General features: G+C 44.6%; 2 protein-coding genes across 5 annotated transcripts in view; both read left to right on the forward strand.

Annotated features, from left to right (window-relative positions):
• Positions 1–764: 764 nt before the first annotated feature.
• LOC120511372 (tumor necrosis factor receptor superfamily member 23-like) lies at positions 765–11686 on the forward strand. 3 transcript variants are annotated; one of them, XM_039728275.1, is made up of 9 exons: positions 765–1125; positions 2379–2469; positions 3235–3366; positions 3505–3616; positions 4204–4271; positions 4898–5005; positions 5968–6002; positions 10136–10181; positions 10985–11686. In XM_039728275.1, exons 1-9 carry the CDS (start codon positions 1081–1083, stop codon positions 11119–11121), a joined length of 774 nt encoding a protein of 257 aa, XP_039584209.1. In that variant the 5' UTR covers positions 765–1080; the 3' UTR covers positions 11122–11686. The 3 variants fall into 3 exon arrangements, with proteins under 3 accessions (XP_039584209.1, XP_039584210.1, XP_039584211.1); XM_039728276.1 differs by lacking the exons at positions 10136–10181; positions 10985–11686 and adding an exon at positions 6098–6876 and having other exon boundaries at positions 769–1125; XM_039728277.1 differs by lacking the exons at positions 10136–10181; positions 10985–11686 and adding an exon at positions 6400–6876 and having other exon boundaries at positions 770–1125.
• Positions 11687–12232: 546 nt separating this feature from the next.
• Positions 12233–18280, forward strand: part of CARS1 (cysteinyl-tRNA synthetase 1) — a 33700-nt gene continuing 27652 nt past the window's right edge. Inside the window, exons 1-2 of one of the 2 annotated variants that reach the window (XM_039728278.1) lie at positions 12233–12334; positions 17042–17287. In XM_039728278.1, the coding sequence (XP_039584212.1) occupies positions 12307–12334; positions 17042–17287 (274 nt within the window). In that variant the 5' untranslated portion in view covers positions 12233–12306. The remainder of the gene's footprint in view (positions 12335–17041; positions 17288–18280) is intronic. The other variant, XM_039728279.1, reaches the window with a different exon arrangement.

An 18280-nucleotide genomic window follows, 5' to 3' on the forward strand; every position in this document is an offset into this window, starting at 1 on the left:
TATTGTCACAGATTGGGTGCCTTTTTGAAGGATGTCATCCTAGTCACTCTTTCCGAGGAAGTCTGACCTGTGCCACATGTGGTGTAAAACTCAGTGAGAGTTTTCAAAGTGTTTGCTCCTCTTTGAATGTATGGCAGAGTATGGATGTAAAGCTGTGCAAACACATCCACTGATCTCCTTGAAATGCTTCAGCAAGTCAGCACATCTCTGGCCTATCAGCACAGCCTTCCTCGTCACTGTCATCCTGGGTTTGGAGCATGTGTTTTGAGTCATGGATAGGAGCCTCTCCACGTCAGTAGGGCTGTTTATATCTCTTGGGTACAACTGTATCCCAGCTTTAGGAAATGGTTACCAAACAACAACAGAAAAAAACCCAAACAACCCAAGCCCCCCGAACCAATGAGAAGCAGTACTGAGCAGGAAGCCTGCAGTAGGTGTAAATGCAAGTGCTGGAAATTGTTTGAATTATTCCCATTTTACCAAACTATGCACCCACAGGGATTGCACTAGGACTCGTAACTGCAGTTGAGTAAAATAAACAGTTACCACAAGAGCAGCAGTTCAGTGAACAAAACTACCAACAAGTTAATGCAGCATCAGCAGAGTTTCCAACATTTAGGGGTGCTGCCACAGAGGATTAAAAAATAATCCAAAAGGGAACAGCCTATGAATCCTTGTGTCATTAAGTTTAATCCAGTTTCAGCAATCTGGAGATGAATGTTCCTACATGCTAGTTACATGCACATGGGAAATGAAAATTATTTTTGAGAAAAATCATGGCCAGAAACGTTATTTCTCTGGGAGGAATAACTACTGAGGAGAAATATGGGAACTCTTTTAGGGCTTCAGAGAACCCAGTTATTTGCCCTTCTTTTGCGCAATGTTGGGGAATTTCTCCTCACAGCCTTTCCCGCCGCTTTTTGTGCTCAGGGTGGACAGCCCTTCGGCACCTGCGGTCATTAACTGCGGTTTCTGCCGGAGTGAGGCGTCGGCCGGCAAGGCCGCGGGGAGAGGCGGGGCGCTCCCGGCCCCACCTGCGGGAGAATAAGAGCGGCGGCGGCGCAGGACGGGCCCAGAGCGATGCGGGCCGTCATGGGAGCCGGGCGAGCGGTGGGGCTGCTGCTGGTAAGTGCTGGCTGGGGCTCTCTGGCCCGCTGCTGCTGCTGCGTGCCGGCCGGGGCTCTTGGCCGGCAGGGTGCGGGCTCACCCTCCACCTGCCCGCCGCGAGTAGCGGCTGCCAGCCGTCCGCAGCCAGAACCCAAATCCTGGCTTTTGAGGCGGAAAAAGTCTTCCTCCAGCTCTAGCGTGAAGGAGCCTTGTGGGTTTATTCTGTTCTTCTCTTCTTCAAGAGACTTCGGTAACTTTCCCGAACTTTATTTTGTCCTGTTTGATGTCTCGGGAAGCGCGCGGCAGCGCCACTCCCGCGAAGCAGCGCCCTCTGGGAATGCCGTCTCCGCATCTCTTCTACTCTTTCCTCTCTCCTCGGAGGAAAAAAAAAAAAAAGTTATAAGTCAGGAGTGAGTTCTTTAATAGTCCTCGGGTTATTTAAGTCTGAAACTGGAAGTTTTCTCACCTCCCCACACTAACGGGGAAGATTTTCAGTCTACCGGGGAGAATTTAGAGAGCGGGACCCTCTTGGTTTTAGCTTAGAAGTCGTCCGCTGGTGACAGACATTAGTGATCGGGTGCTCGGTGGCGGTCCCACCCCCACCCCACCAACCCCCACCCCACCAACCTGCTTTTGCTCCAGAGCAAAAGCTGTGACTCAGCCGCTGCCAGCACTCGCTTTCCTTCCAAGCCCTTGCAGCTGCCGGGACTGGGAGTCTGCGCGGGAGCCCTGTCCGGGAGTCTGCACGTTCCTTTCCCTTTAAAAAAAAAAAAAATCATTCCCAATTCCCTTGTAGTGTTGCTGATGACTCATCTCGTCTTCTGCCTAAAAATTAGAGCCAGTGAGACATGTTGCATGGGTCTGTGGGGCGTTTCCTGAATTTTGCGGGAGTGAGACTGGCACTGATTCTGATGAATTAAAAGGATGGGGGAAGGTAGAAACTAATCCCTTGCGCACCGCAGAAACTTTGGCGTCTGCAGCTCAACTGCTGTGAGATAGTGGAAAAAACCCAGAAGATTATATGGAGACAGGAATGTGGTGCAATAGTTGCCTAAAGCCCATCAGCCGCTGCATGGTGCTGCCTTAACCCCAGCTTTGTGATGGCAATTACTGCTGTGAGCACCACTTAGCAGAAATTAGTTGGGGTTTCCTCTGTGGCTTCCCATAAACTTCTGAATGAGTTTCCAAGTCTTTACAAGTTAATCTCCCCAAGATAGTTATCGTGTGCACAGGGGATGAATCACTCAAGTGGCCGGTTGCCTCCGCTGTAGGTTGTTCTCCTGACGATGCCTAGAGCCCGAGCGAACTGTGGGGAGGGAGAGTACTCCCATCAAGGCCTCTGCTGTCCATTTTGTGAAGCAGGTAAGACTTTGAGCAGTTACAGGTGATGGCAATTGCTTCCTCCATTGCATGCTATGAAAGTGTAAGCCTGATTGGAGCTGTGAGGACTCCTTGGTGCTGTAAAGGCTGGGCTCCATTTTGAAGTGAGAGTCCCTTAATGCAACAGGTGATGACTGGGAGGGGTGCTTTGGCATCAAGCCAGGAAGCCTTTGCTTGTGGTTGAGGATAAAGTTTCTGAAGCTAAGTGATTTAGTTAGCACAAAGAACAGCCCTAGGGGAATTCTGATATTTCTGTGTCTGTAAGTTTTGCTCTCCTCTGCTTGGTCAATGTGTGCAGAGCTAACAAGTTTTGCACCGCGAAGAAGCCTCTCATTATTATCAGAAGCTTACTGGTGCATTTAGGTATGGTTCAGACAAAGGAGAAAAAAGTTTATTGGAAGCAGTTCTCCCTGGGCTTGCCCCATTCCTTCAGCAGTGGTACCATCCACAGGCTCCCTGCCTGCTGCAGTGACTTATCCTTCCAGCAGATGCCTTGCTAGATGCCTCAAAATAACCTCAAGATTATTTTGCACCTCTCCCTTGTCTGAGCAGCAAATTGCACGTGTGCCTCCTGACTCTCCTGTGCCTCTTGGTTTGTGTGGCATGCGATTGATTTGCAAGGAAGAATTTAACTTCTCTCAGCAGTCTGTGTTGTAATATCCAAGTTTAGCCTGTTGTAATGTGAGTTTAGCCCTGTGTCTGTCAAAAGATCCCCTGAGATTGCTCTGCTGTCACTTCTTCTCACAGGTACCTTTGTTGCTGATCACTGCAGTGCTTCACATGTGAAAGGAAGATGTGACCCTTGCGAGGAAGGAAAAGGCTTTACTGCCCATGAGAACGGCTTGGAGGAATGCTTGCCTTGCAAACAGTGCAAAGAGGGTACCAAACCTTATGAAACCTTAACAATTTCCCCCTTTTTTTAATGTGGTCTTCATTGAGCATATTCAACTTAAAAGTAAGTTGCCTTTATGGTCTGAGTATAATCTTTGCACTTGCTAACTTAGATTTTATTTTTAGATCAGGTAACTCTGAGACCCTGTAATCTGACACATGATGCTGAATGCCAGTGCAAACAAGGGTATTTCTGTGAAGATGAGAGCTGTGAAATGTGTCAGAGAATCAGTCAAGAGTAAGTTTAAGTTGCTATTTTCCCTCTAGGGAATGTTAGAGCTGTGGCCCAATCTGTGCCAACAGCTAGCACATGTCATCAGACTGTAAATAATTGCCCTGAAGCCAAATGGCATTATTCATGCATTTAAATTTTAGGTGTCAAAACCTGTGATGTTGAGACCTAGAAAGATGTGGACTTGGGTATCATTGTGCTTGTTGCTTATGACTGTAAACTCACATTTTTCATATCTTCAGGTTGGTATTGCCACAGAAACACACTTGAATGAACTTTTTAGCACACAGCCTAAAATTTCAGTATGTAGACCTACCTGTTGAAGGAAACTAACTGTGCATGAATAATGCATATACTCTGGGTTTTTTTCTTTTTCCCCTTCCACTTAGAAGCTAACGTACATTAATTTTATCTGCTTTGCTTTTATTTTATCTTGTAGTCATATCTTGCACTGTTTAAAGGTACACCTCTATCAAAGTTTATGCATGTTCCATTCATGGTTCTGAGCTCTGTCTGAAAAAGAATCAGGCCTGGACAGAGCTATGGACGGATCTGGAAATGTTTATACAGTGTTCTGTTACTGTCCACTTCAGGCATCCGGACGGGAAAGAAATAATGCTGAATTCCACTGATGCTACAGAACTAGGCTTAACCAATCAAGGTCTGCTACATAAATCCCCCTCGGCTTGGTTTGTTGGGTCTGTGGCTTCAGGCTAGTAACACCAGAGTAGTCTGTAAAACAGTGGTTTCAAGTACTGTGATGTATTTAAGAGCAGCTGCATTTTAGTCTGGGAGTTATTTGCTAAAGACAAGTTCTCAAAGGGGTTGATGGGACAAACCACCTTGAGTTTCACTTGGTGAAAAGCTACATATGTTGCCAGGGTTCTTAAAGTTCCAAAGGCAACACAGTTGAAAGTTATGGATAGTGTGAAGGTGTTTACTGTGTCTGCAGTAGCTTCCTCTTCTGCCAGGAATGCACACTGTCCGAGCTACAGCACCCGAAGTTTGCTGTCATCTTTTGCATACTTGTTTCCCCATAAGTGTCTCTCATAAAACCTGGTGGAACTTGTGTTGCAGCTCTCTGCAGAGTTCCCTGATGCCTTTGGGAGTATAGTCTGCAGTGCAAACAGGTGCCCACGTGTTCAGGGCAACGTGTCCGTGAGAGACCCAGGATGAGCTATCTGGGTTATTGTATTAGTTCCAGGCTTAGGTGTTTCTCTAGGACAGCAAGGAATATCTTATTGGGGGACTGTTTCAGTACTAATTTTTTTTTTTCCGACTTTGCAGGGAATGAAGCTCATGTTTGGGTTCTTCCGGTGCTTCTGATTGGTTTCAGTTTGCTAGTAGGTGTTGCTATTGTTGTTGCTGTTGTTAAAAAGCTGAAGTGTAATAAAGGTAACTCCTTGATTATTATCCATGAAATTTGCTTTCTAGAGTTAGGCAAAGCATGCACCAGGGCTGTCCCTGGTTCTTGTGTTGCCTTAAAGGGGACCTGTTTAAGCTCTAGTTCATTTTGCACATGATTGAAATTAGCAAATTAGTCAAGTGAAGAGCATTTTTGCTTGGTAAATAAAATGCATAATTCTTAACTATGAGCTTTCTTATCTTGCTGACAGATGCCTCTGCTTCAAAGCAAGATTAACTTAAGGTCCTTAAAAAGGACTTCTCCAGTCAACTTGCCTTGTATTGGCCAAGAGGAAAAACCTGTGTGGGGGTTCCCATGCATGGGGCAAAATGTAGCAACTAATTAGATCACTAATTACTTTCACTGTGTTTGATTGTAGAGATTTTTTTTTTGGTGCAAATTGGTTCCCTTTAGTAATTTGAACCTCTTAATGTGAATGTTGGGTTGATAAATTCACACAGGATTTATTTTTTAGTGGAAACTAAGCTGTTTTCCTTGGAGACTTCTATTTCCACTATTGTGTTTTAAAGTATTTTTGCTGCTATAAATAATACTGAAAACTATTATGAATCTTAAATGCTAAGTTTGTTGAAATCATGTCTTACTGACTGTATTGCAGTAAAGACAATTTTTGTCTTCTGTATTGCAATAGCCTACAAAATGCTGAGAAACAAAAGCTGGAGTAGGGGAGGTTGAAAGAGTGGCTTAAAGCATCAGACAGCATCTTGTGGTCTGCATTTTACTGAGCAGGATTAAGGCACAGTGTGCTGTTGAGTGAAGCTAAGGGTAGTACTGGGCTGAAATGTATGACAAGTTAAAGAAACTAAATGGCTTTTAAAAGCTTTGGCTGTGTTACAAAAGTTTCTATTGTGTGTAAGTCGTGTGTTATTTCAGCCATGTTTAAGTTTCTGCAATTCCTATAAGTTTCTCAGACACTTATTTTGTTTTTCAGCTGTCTCAACTGTTAAAGATGTAGAGGGACGTCTGGTAAGTATGTGATGGACCAAGTGTTTTATCTCAGTCTAATTGCTCACAGCCTAATTGTACCTGACACACAGCCCTCCATGTTTGTCCCCCTGTAGATCTCTGATAGGATGTGTTCCTGTGATGCAACAAGTTGTGATTTATACAAGGTCAGAAATCAATTAGCAAGTGTCTGATGCATTCAATAGCTGCATGTGTCTGCTGCAGTTGGCCTTGTTAATACTGGAAAACACTTCAGAGCCTGTGACCAGGATGCTTTGGAAGTGGGGAAAAAACTTGAACTAGCTGCACGTTTTCACTTCAGACTGTCTCCAGGGGATATGTTAATCAAATTAATTTCTTTTTTGCCGCTTCACATGCGTATTCCCCAACTGATGGCAGCTCTTGTTTGGTGTTGCAGCATGGTGGTGTTCCAGCTCTCATTGCATTGTGACTACAAATTATTTGTTTGTAAGCCTTAACCACTCCTGATCCAGTAAAGTGATTGAGTCTTCCTGCCTTGGGGCTCATGTCACAAGCTACAGACCAGGACCTGACAGTCTGAATTCTTGGTCCTAAGCAGTCCCAAAAGAGGAGGGGTTCAGGGCTCAGAGCATGCCAGTCTCAGAGTACATCCCTAAAAGGGTTTATCCAGCTGAGGCTGGCATAGGTTGTGACTTGAAGCTGGGTATACCCTGGCATCCTGTAGCCAAACACTATTTCAGAACCTTACTGTTTGAGTCTGAAAAAACCTCTTGCTAGTCCAGCATTCTGCAAGATAAATACTAAGCTGGGTGAAGCAAATATAAACTGGCTTTAACTTCTCTAGTTAGAAACCACATCACTACCAGCCCTGGAAAGGGAAAAATGAGCTCAGTCTTAGCTTTAAACAACAAATGTTAGTCTTGATGAGCGACTAGGAAAAATATCCAGACTGTTCTCGGTGTGTGTACAGCTCTGCTTTTCTTCCTGGAGCTTGTCTTGTCCCTCACCAGAGCATTACCCACCCAGTGTACGTGCTCTTGTCTAATGTTACTAATTAGACATTTTGAGTAATTAAATGCATCTTAATAATGCCAAAAATACTTGAAGACTGAAAAAACAGAATTGAAAGAGATGTTAAAAGGCTCACCTGAAACTCTGCTCTTTAAGGTCCATAAGTGGCTCAAATATGTGAAACACCCCAGGTTTTTTGTTGGGTTGTGTCTCCCCTCACGCCCTGGCAAGATTTGCAGCACTTCATCCTTTTGTAGAAGCTGATGAAGAAACGTTACAAAAAACCTGGTCAAAATGCTGTAGCATAGGAATAGCAACTATAACAGGTCTTTAATTTCAATAAAATAGTTGCAGAATGATGCATTTACAGATTGGTGCATGATGCGCTTGTCTCTCATCTAAGAGCTGTCACAGGCAGGTGCAAAGTCTGCACTTGGAGTGCTCATGCTGCTGTAAGAGCTTATTTGCTAAGGAGAGTTACACTCATGCAGTCCTGAGACTATTTTGGCATCTACACAGCTTCCCTTCCAAAGAGCCAGTGAATTCATACTGCTCTAATGCCCCCAACAACTGCTGATACTTGAATAGCTGATGCTGGGTTTTGAAACAAGTGTCAGCCACGATGGTGCTCTTTCAGTCATTTGTTTGCCTGCTTAAGAATTATCCTGTGTAAATAAGATCAACTTCTTTAATGTGTTTATACCCTTAAACAGCAAGTGTTTTCAGTGAGAATGATGTACAACTACCTGTTTCATATGTAGGGGGGTTCCCCCTCACATCCCCGCTTATGCATGTTGGTCGTGGGGTGGTGTCGCCTGTGGGTCACTGTGCAAGCAGAAAACATGCTGGCCTATGCTTACAAAGGGCTTGTACCTTAATAAACATGAGTCTCAGGGGCAGAATGCTTCATCCTCGTTCTTCACATATAAAAAAATATTCCTAAAGCTTGCCAGCTTCAGCACTGCCTGTCCTGTGAGACATACTACTTTGCTTTGTGCTTGTACTGTTCATGCTGACCTGGTGCTGTACATCCTGGCTATGCTTGTTTAATGAATTGACAATGCCAAAAATGATGGGAGCCTTTCTTGCTGGCTTCCCTCTTCCTCCCCTCACAAAAACAATGCAATGTACGTGGGTGCTCACTGGCTTCATTCAACTGATTATAGTTTGTGCACCCACCTGGAAAGTTAATCCAGCCCTAGACAGCCCAAGGTAGTGCACTGCCTTGGAGCTGACCGGCTGCTTGGCAACAATTTTGAGCATCAGCCTTGACACAGCAATAGGCTTGGGGCTCCTGGTGCTGTTTAGTCATCCTAGGTGCAGCAAGGCAGTTTAATTCCCTCCTGTCTTAGGAGGGGTTCCTGCCTTCTGTACCTAGAGAGGAGCAAGCAGCAATCCACATCAGTAGGAACATTAGAGAAAGTTTCCCGTGGTTGTTGTGGAGGTAACTTGTGTGCCTTACCCTGCAGTCTGGTGGGTGCAGAGCAGCCAGGGAGGTGGAGAGTTGGGCTCTAAAATCATTTTGTCACAATCTGCTAGTACAAGTGAGGGTCACGATGGTTTGTTTTACTGATCTCAGAATGCAAAAGACACACAGCAGGGGACTTGCAATATTAATCAAAACAGATGCACCTTTTCTTGAGTACCCTCAGCAAATGTGATAGAAGGATTAGAAAGTAGATAAATGATAGAGAGAAAGAGAAAAGGGGTGGGGAGCAAGTAGTTACCAACAGATAAACTAAATCCTTGTGGTCCAGCCAATAGATCTGTCTTGTCATGTTGGGGAGATATCTCAAAGTCCTTGGTTAACTCAGGGGTCTTTTATAGTCTTATGTTGAGGGAACAGGTATAGGACAGTGGTGAATAAGTCCATTGAGAACAAGTACAGACAGTCTAGTTCTGAACAGGACAATTCAGTCCCAGCAGTGAGCAGGACCCGTTGTTTCAGGACTGGTTCCCATGGGAAATCAGTCTTTGTCCAGCAGACACACCTGCAGGCAACACTTGGCAGACATCCCACTTCAGCCAGCCCAGCACCCCTGTGTTAGAATTTTAAGGGTCTCAGTCCTTGGGGCAGCTTCAATCTCCATCCTTGATGGTGGTTGTGAGGCAAATGAGGGATGTTCTGTGGGGGATCACCAAAGTTACTCCAGAAAGTCAGTCTTTTTCTAAAGCGGGTGGCACCTGGCCAGGAGGTGGGGAAATCCACGGGCTGTTGTGATGAGCAGGTGTTGTGAAGCAGCTGTAAGCACATGAAGAGAGCTGCTCCTTCCAGCCCCTGCCTAAGCAGTGTGCCATGGTGACACAGCAAGCACACCTGCAGACTTGGTGAGCATCCCTCTCAGCCAAGCCAGGACTCCAGGCAGGGTCTGCAGGGTCTTAGTCTCTGTCCTTGCAAAGGTCTTGAGGCAAGTAAGGGAAACTTTGGAGCTTATGAGTCTAGTTCTGTAAAGGCTGTTACTTGCCAAATTATCAGCTCTCCTTTTATGTCTCTGACATCTGGTGACTTCAAGTATTTCCTTTTCTTCCCCCAGAAGAAAATAGTGGAAAATAGTGTGGTTTCTGAGCCAGGCACTGTCCAGTGCAGGAGCTGGAAGTGCCATATGGCAGCGTGGTTGAGGATGATTGCGAAGTTCTCATTGGCAGCAAAACCTGTTCAGAATTCTGCTTTTCAGCAGACTGCCTTATCTAATGTTCCAAGTGGAACTCCAGCAAATTGTAAGATAAGAGTATGTGTGTGAAATGATCATTGTATTTTCTCTAATACCGGTATCCCTTTAGTTGAGCTCGTAACTATTCCTAGAGCTTTCAGCAAAACAATACTGGAAATTTTGCCTTAAAGATGTAATAGGAAGTATGGGAAGTGATAGTTTGGGGGAAAAAACCTTCAATCCCTCATTTAATTTACTCTGCCTCTTTCATCTCCCTGACAGAAGCTACTCTTTTGTGATAGCAGCAAATCTATGTTGCCTTGGAGCCAGTAGTGTTTGTTTGTTTCACCATGCAATTTTCCTTACTCCAGTACTTTCAGGTCTGCTCTGAAATCTGCTGCCCGTCCCCTCTTTGCTGTGTGTGATGTAAAAGTAAGCTGTCAATTTAGGTAAAAAATAATAATGAAGCACCCTGATTTGTTGGAGTAATGGTCCAACTTTGTATTACAGGTACAAGAACCTAGTCAGATAATTGTTGAAGATCTCTCTCAACGTGGTAAGTGTTCCATAAATTGGCAGTACTTGGATTTGATTTTTATTCCTGTTGACTTTAGTCTCCTTAAAGAGTAGTATAAAGAGGCTAATAAATTTTGCATGGAGCTATAACGCTTCCAGTGTATTGTAAAATATGCTGAAACAGGATTATTGCTGTATTTGTAATCCCTGTGGTGAGCTGTTCTACTTTGGAGCATGACTTTTCTGCATGGGAGTGTAGCACAGTCATGAGTTTAAGAATAACAATGGTACAAATTTTTGGAAAATGTTTTAAAATGAGTCTGCATTGCAGCAGTGTACTCTGCTTTACTGAGTGAGGTGTAGGTCAGAGTGAGAGATGCCACATGTCCCCTCACATGGAAGGGGGACCTCGGTACACCCACCTGTACCCAGCAAATTGTTGTGCTGGGTGTCCAAGCGATGGGTTTTGCTCGTGGTGGTCTTGGTGGGGCAAACCCATGGCAGCAGCACAGTGGAGTGGTTAAAACTTCCTCTTCAGTAGCCCTGCCAAGGGAACGTGCCAGCCAATGAAGCCTTCTTCAAAACCCCCTTTACTGGATGGTGTCCTGCCTTAGGAGACCACTTCTGAGAAGTGCACTGATACCTTTAGCTACTTTCAAGACCACTTAGTAGAAAACTTATTTGTCCTGCTGCTTCTTAGGTGCCAAACGCTGCCTTGCTGCTGCTGTTTGGTCTGTGCAGGTGTTGGCTGAAAATTAAGGGCAAAGCATGTATGTGAGCTATGGGGAAAAAAAAAACAACCCCTGTGTTTTAAAACAAGCTGATGTGTGTTTCTTCTTGCAGAACCGAGAGAGACCTTTGATGTCTTTACAAAGGAAGCACCACCACAACAGTGGAAGCAGCTTATGAGAACTCTTCTACAGAAAAATGATACTGATAAAATTATTTCTAAATTTTCTAATAACGTAGAAGAACACTAATATCAGATGCTTCTCATCTGGAAAAAACAGACTGGGAAAGAAACAATGATTATTAATTTACTGGATGCATTGATGCACATAGATACCAAGGCTTGTTACAGTGTATCAAACACTTTAAAAATAATAATACTATAAGTAAAGTAGAAGCTGAAGATGGATGTTTATGAGGAACTGCAGAAATGTTCCTGTTTACATATGTGTGTCTTCAGACTTTCTTTAAAGGAGAGTGTCAGAAACTGCTAGTAGAAACGGAGTTGACAGCCTCCTCACCTCAGGGAGATAGCAGGAAGGAATGTAACAGCTATGTTGTTTTCACGTTTACATGACCTTCCTACCTCCGAGTCTTAAAATATTCAACACAGGTGCTGGATGCCCACTTCGGAGCCAGGAGCTCGGGCATCCCTTGGTTTGTGAAATGCTGTCCCAGCCTGGGGACGGGGACCAAGAGCCCACTGCTGTTTTTGTGTACTGTGATGCTTTAGTTTCCGGAACCATTTTCTTTTGTATCTGTCTGCTCAGCACCGCTATGTTCGAACACAGCAATAAAAGCCTGGCTCAGACAGAAGCTGCCTCTGGGACTTTGTTCTGGCGGCGCCGCCTCCATCTTCGGGGCTGTTTAAGGAAAGGCGGGGGGGGCTCGGTTGGCACGGTGCTGTTGGGTGACGGGGTGGCCGCGGTGCCCGGGGCCAGCATTGCCGGACCGTGAGGGGCCGTGAGGGGCCGACGGGGCCGGACCGTGTGGGGCCGAGCCGTGAGGAGCCGGCCGTGCCGGGCAGTGTGGGGCCGTGTCCTGTGGGGCCGGGCCGTGAGGGGCCGTGTGGGGCCGGGCCGTACGGGGCCGTGCCGTGTCGGGCCGTGCCCTGTGGGGCCGGGCCGTGCCGTGCCGGGCCGTGAGGCGCTGTGAGGAGCCGGCCGTGCCGGGCAGTGTGGGGCCGTGTCCTGTGGGGCCGGGCCGTGAGGGGCCGTGTGGGGCCGGGCCGTACGGGGCCGTGCCGTGTCGGGCCGTGCCCTGTGGGGCCGGTGCCTTCCGTGCCGGGCCGTGAGGCGCTGCCCGTTGCCCGGGTGACGCCGGGCTGCCCGTCGGAAGTAGCGTAGGGCGGGCGGGGCGAGGCTTCCGGACGCGCTGTTGCATCAGCTCGAGCGAGGGCCGGCGGAGGCAGCAGCAGCAGCAGCAGCAGCTCCGGGATGGCAGCAGCCGGCAGCGCCGAGCACGGTAGGTGGGCGGGCGGCGCCGCGGGCCCGCGGCGGGGCCGGGCCGAGGGGCGGCCGCGGTTGGTGCTCGCCCCGTGCCCCGCCGCGCTGTGAGGATGGTGCTGGCGTTCTGTGGAGACAGTGCGGGGCTCCCCGTCCCCGCCGTGTGCGAGCGGCTGTGCCCCGGCTCGGGAGGTGCGGGGTGCGCTCGGTCCGTGCGCTGCCGCCCTGCCTCTCACCTGTCTCCGTGCCCGCCGGACTCCTTCCCAAGCCATCGCCGTCCTCCCCTGAACTCACGCCTGAACTTTTGGACTTTTACGGACGTTTTTTTGTGGTCGTGTTTTAATGATGGGTTGTACTCTTCGCTTCCATATGGAAGGAGGGCTAGGGTAGCACTGTAATTTTTGGCACTACTGTAGCAAATGGAAACTTGGAATACCAGTCATGCAAGTATGAAATACCATTATGGTATGTAAAGGGTTGGAAATTTCTGTCATTCCTGTTGAGGATCTGTAAATACAAATATTTTGTCCCCTTTTTCTTTAACAAAGTAACCAAAAGTTACTTTGATCCTTATTCATCTCATGTAATATTCCCACGGAAGTGCAACGTTTCTTGTCATCAAGGGATCAGCTTTTTCAGAAGTCTTTGCAGTATCTTGGGGGGAAAAAAGCCCAAGAAAGGCTCAGTTTAGGTGCACTTTGAGAAACTCTTTAGTTACTATTTGTTAGGGTAGGTTGTTTTTTTTTTAAACTGAAACTGCAATTGTTATATTTAGTTTCAGTTCAGGAAAAGTGGAAGTGAAACTTTCAGGACTCGAAAGACTGGGATTGACAAGCTCTTCCTTGGTGTGGGATATTCTAGTCCTAAAAATTCCTGTTCATCTAAAAGCCTCTTGCTCCTTATGTGTCAATCTTGATAAGTCCTTTGTTTTTCTGTCTCTGTGCATGCTGTGTCTGGCATTAACTGGAATCACTGCGTTGGTTTGTTTCTTGTGAAATGTTAATGGAAAAGGAGAATTCATCTTGTCTGAGCAGATGGTTGGAATTCTTTTCAAAGGTACCAGAGTGGCTGGCCAGGATGAGAAATGGCCAGTTTGAAGCCATATTAATAATGTTGCATATTAATAATGAAGCCATATTAATAATGTTGCACTGTTGCATTAATATGCATCCATATTAATAATGTTGTCTTGAATTTGTGAAAGTCAAGTCGGGTGAGAAGTTACATTTCAAAATGTTCAGAAATGGGTAAGATTTCTTTTTGGACAATGCCTCTGCAGAATTCCCAAAACATTTACATTGTCTGACATGACTGACAAGGTTAGTAGGTTCAGGGAAGCCCAGGAAACATATTTTTTCCCTGAAGTGAGGTAACTCCCTGGTTTTGTGTCATCTAGCTTACTGCCTTCTTTATGGCTTTCCTGTATTTACTTTGCCATCCACTCCTTCAAGGAGCAGTGGTTTTCATTCTCAAGTTAATAAAAGTGAAAATTTTCAATTAAATTTGATATTGTGGGAATTATGTCTTGTTTAAACCTCGAAATATGTATCTTATGTCCAGATGAAATGTAGAAGCTGTCCTGTGCCTTTGAGTCTGTGTGTTGCTGCAGTCTCAGACAAGTTCCCAGTGTCCTTCAATAGTCTCTGAAGCATTCCATGCATGGAAAGAAGAATGTGTGACAATTACATCACCCAAAGGGATTGTACGTCAGTGGTTTTGGTGTGAGAACTGTATTAATTGATGTCTGCAGTGGAAAAATTTTTTGAAACAACTTTTTACTGTTGCATTGTTAACATTAATTCTTCTGATTTTTCAAGGTTGTTTTGCTCCCTCTCCAATACTCGTGCACAGTGCTTGTTTCCTCTTGTGTGATATGATATCTATGGATTGTTCTGTTCACATGAGTTAAAATTCAGTGTTATACAACAGCTCTGTAGTACTCTCGTGTTTCTGCTGTCAAGGAGACACTTCCTGATGCAATTGAGTAGTAACAATTGCATCTGTTCTGTTTTGGGGATGGAAAAAAATTGCACTTAGAGAGAAGGGCAATTCCTTAGCCTGTTTTCCTAAAGCAACAAGGAAAACAGGTCAGATGTACATATATCCATTGGGCCTCCTCCCTCGATACTTTTTGAATCCATTGATTTGTGTTAATTAATCAGTTTGACAGCAGGCAGCTGCCTCTTGCACACCATTGGCAGACTTGGCAGTGATGGGCTGGAGCTGTGCAGGAGGATGGGGCTGCTGAAGTGTGTGGGAAAATAGGATGCAGCACTTAGGAGGTATCAGGAAATATTGCAGTGGGACTGTTTAATGAATTGAAGGAATTGCAAGATGGGGGGAACTGAGGGTGCAGAATGGAAATCACAGAAACCGGGTTCTGTAGACTTACTGTTCTTCTTTTAGCCATGATACCAGTTAAACCAGAACAGACTTTTACATAGACAGCTGTCACTGGTTCCTTTTGCTTGAAAAATGTGATCCACTGCTACACTGCCTTCTGAGGCAGTGTTATCATAGTCATCTGCTCAGCACAGCCTGTGAAACTGATGTGGGGCACTGGGAATGGGACAGTGAGCCTGGCAAACATTTTAATTTGAAGTATTAATGTCTGTGCCAAGATTGATCCAAAAAAAATTTCGGTTGTTAAGCTTATCAGTGCTGAGCTGGTGCTGACATTCACAGGCAGTGTTTGCCACCTCTCCTTGCCAAAATTAGCTTGTATGAGTGCTGTCGTATTTGTTGTATTTGTGTGTAAGTTTGGGCAAGCTCCCTTTTAGATTGGTTTACAGATGTGGTTGGAAAGCACTTACATTGTTTCAGATACACTGACTTGCTTCCCATTAGCAGCCTGATGTGTGAATAATGGTCATAATAACCATAATAATACTTTGCAAATTGAGTGTTGCTTTTTCCTTGCAAAAGATCTTTTCTTTGAGATATAGTTTCATTTTTACCTAGATCATTCTTGTACTACCTTTTTTTTTTTTTGCCTTCTCCCTCATATTTTTAATGTATACAACATTCATGTTCAAGGAAGACTTATGACTTAGGTTTCCACTGTTAATGAACCTAACTGATTCAAACTATTTCATGTGTACAAACATGTGAAGTTCTGTGCTGATAAACATCAGTAAATATTTAGGAGCATGAAAAGATTATAGTAAAGTGAACTGTGTGAGCCAGAGCTGAATCCATTCAGCTGCCTAAGGCAAGCCTATAAGGTCAAGTGATGAACCATTATTTCCTTGGTATTCCTTATTTGTACTGAGCAATTACATGGATAGGCCTTGAGAAGGATTTATACTTTGCATGGATCTGTCCTCTTTTGTTCATAGATATTAAATATCTTTTGTGAATTTTGATTTTTTAAAATTTTTAAAGGTCATTGACCTTTTTTATTAGTTCTCCCAATGTGTCACTAGATCTCATTTATACCCCAAAGAGTTGAATACAAACTTTCTTGATATCTAGCTGCCACTTCCTTGTCATCCTGACTTGCTGTTGGATATTTTAATAATTGATTTACATATAGAAAATGGTTCATAAAGTTTTAACTGATGATATTTGGAAGAAATTCAATTGTGCCATCCCTCCCATCCTCTCCTAGACACCACTTTCCCATCTCCTTTCATTCCTGACTTTCCTAGAGCTGTGTTCTGTGAGCATCTCCATGCTTTGGGAGCTCCTCGTGCAGGAGATATTCCTGCCAGTGTGAGAAGTGGCACTTGTGGCTGTGGTCCCTGCTGGGTTTGGGAGCAGGGACAGGTGCTCTCCTGCTGCCTCTCTCACTTCACTGCCCGTGACCTTGGCTTAAATTACCTTGCTGGCTGACTACCTAGACAGGATATTGCCTTCGTGTTGGTACGGTACAGAGCTACAAACACTGAATCATTGCTGGGAAATGTGAGTGCTGGCTTTGCCTAATGGCAGTGCTAGCATAACCTCAGGGTGCTTTGTGCCCCCTGGCATGCACAGGGCTTGCTCTGCCAGTGAGCATCCTCACCAACACGCAGAGCTTTCCTCTGTGTCCCTGCGTTTGTCCAGAGGAGACATAACTGAACCTGCTTTGCCTATATACCAAAGAAATCACAGAAGTAAAAAATTGTGAGAGAGGAGCATGATCTGATATCCTTTCTGCTCCTTTGTATAGGTTTTACTCATTTTAAATGTTATTCATGTGCCTGAGGAGAGAAAGGGGCATGGGGAAAGTATGGGAATATGCAACAGCAGGTGAAGTTCTGAGTTTCTAGAGCAAGTAGGAAGAACTGAGCATGGTGCTGGGAACACCCCTGCAAAGGTGTAACTACATGCTCACGTTCAGTAGACATAGTCACAGCCTTTCCACAGTGCATAAAATGAATCATATTTAAATATTGGCAGGATGAGTGTTTTAGCAGCATGGAAAAGAGTGACTGATTAGGTTTGCTCTGTGTGAAGGATTTTCTCCAGTTTCAATAGATTATATTCTTAATGGAAAAATCTGTGTTCTTGTCCTTACTACTCTTTGAAGGATGTCTTCAAAAACTTATGGCAGCATGAACATAATCCTGTTAACAGGAAATACATAGTTATTTGGTAGCTTGTATTAAATATAATTTTCTCAAATTTCTTACCAGTTGCCAGAGCTAATTTACAGGGGGAGATGTGTATTATAAGGATATATTTTGGTCATGGGATCTCCTTCTTTTAATGCTGACCAAATGTCCTGTGCCTCTCTTTACAGCTTCCAGCTACAGTTTTATTCTGAGCATTAGTGAAGAGGAAGCCAGGGTGAAGGCTCTGAACGAGTACCTGAGCACTCGTAGTTATATCCAGGGGTTCACATTTTCACATGCAGATGTGGAGGTGTTCAGAAAGTTTTCGGGGCCACCTGTGGACCAGTATATCCATGTTGTCCGGTGGTACAGACACATAGAAGCAATCTATGATGGCAGCAGTGACAAAAATGAGCCTTGTAAACTTCAAACAAGTGAGTAATATGAAACTTGTGGGCAGGTTATAGACTAGCTGACATTGTATTGGTTGTTATTGCTGAGAATTCTGAGAAGTTCCCTTTCATACTCTCTTGCACGCCTTAAAATTTACAGTATCAGTTTGTATTCAAAGTCATAATATTATTCTTGCATACAGTTACTGTGCAGTTGATAGATCCTGACCTATTTGGATGTAAAAGCTGTTACCTTATTTTTTTTTAAGTTAAAATTCCTTAGTGTACAGAATTTGATTATGTATTTTCTTTTAAAAGCTGGCTATCTTCTGGTTTGTAAAAGAATGTGTGGGTTTGGGCTTTTTTCTGGAAATAACCAATATTTGCCCAATCTACTCATTTCCTTGCAAGGTTAACCAAATAGTTGTATAATATACAAATCCACAATAAAATAAATGGAATACTTACTCTTTATTAACACTGAGCTTCACAAAGAATGTCTGGGGTTCTTTTTTAACCTTGGTAATTTAGGCATGCTGATGATTTGAGGAAGTATTAACTGGTTAATCTAGGTCATTGTGTAATCATGGGCAGGCATTTTTGGGAGCTGTATCACTCTCCTGAGTTGTTTCCCAATGAGCTAGTCTAATTTAATTGCTTTATAGTGAGATCCTTGCTCAGGGAGTCATGAAATAATGAAAAATAACAAGGCAGAGCTGTCGTATAGTGCTTGCAATACCTACAAATGAATGCATGTCTGTAATTTTTGCTGATGGTTGTTAACTAGTATTGCTCCAATGCCATCTTCTCACAACCTCTCACCATTTGTGTTCTCAATTCCTAACAGAGCAGCAGTTAAAATCAGACTGCTGTGAGTAAATTCTGTGTGTTGTGTGTGCCTGCAAGTGTTTGTGCTGGTTATTATTTCCTTCCAGCACAGAAGGGATCTCAGCTGCACCCCTGGCTCTGATAGCAGATCTGTCCACTAATTGCAGATTGTCTGTAGACTTCTATGGATCAGGGTGGAGCAGAAAC

Source organism: Passer montanus, unplaced genomic scaffold (assembly GCF_014805655.1).
Source record: "Passer montanus isolate IOZ18808 unplaced genomic scaffold, ASM1480565v1 scaffold65, whole genome shotgun sequence".
In the NCBI taxonomy this organism is placed as follows: Eukaryota; Metazoa; Chordata; class Aves; order Passeriformes; family Passeridae; genus Passer; species Passer montanus.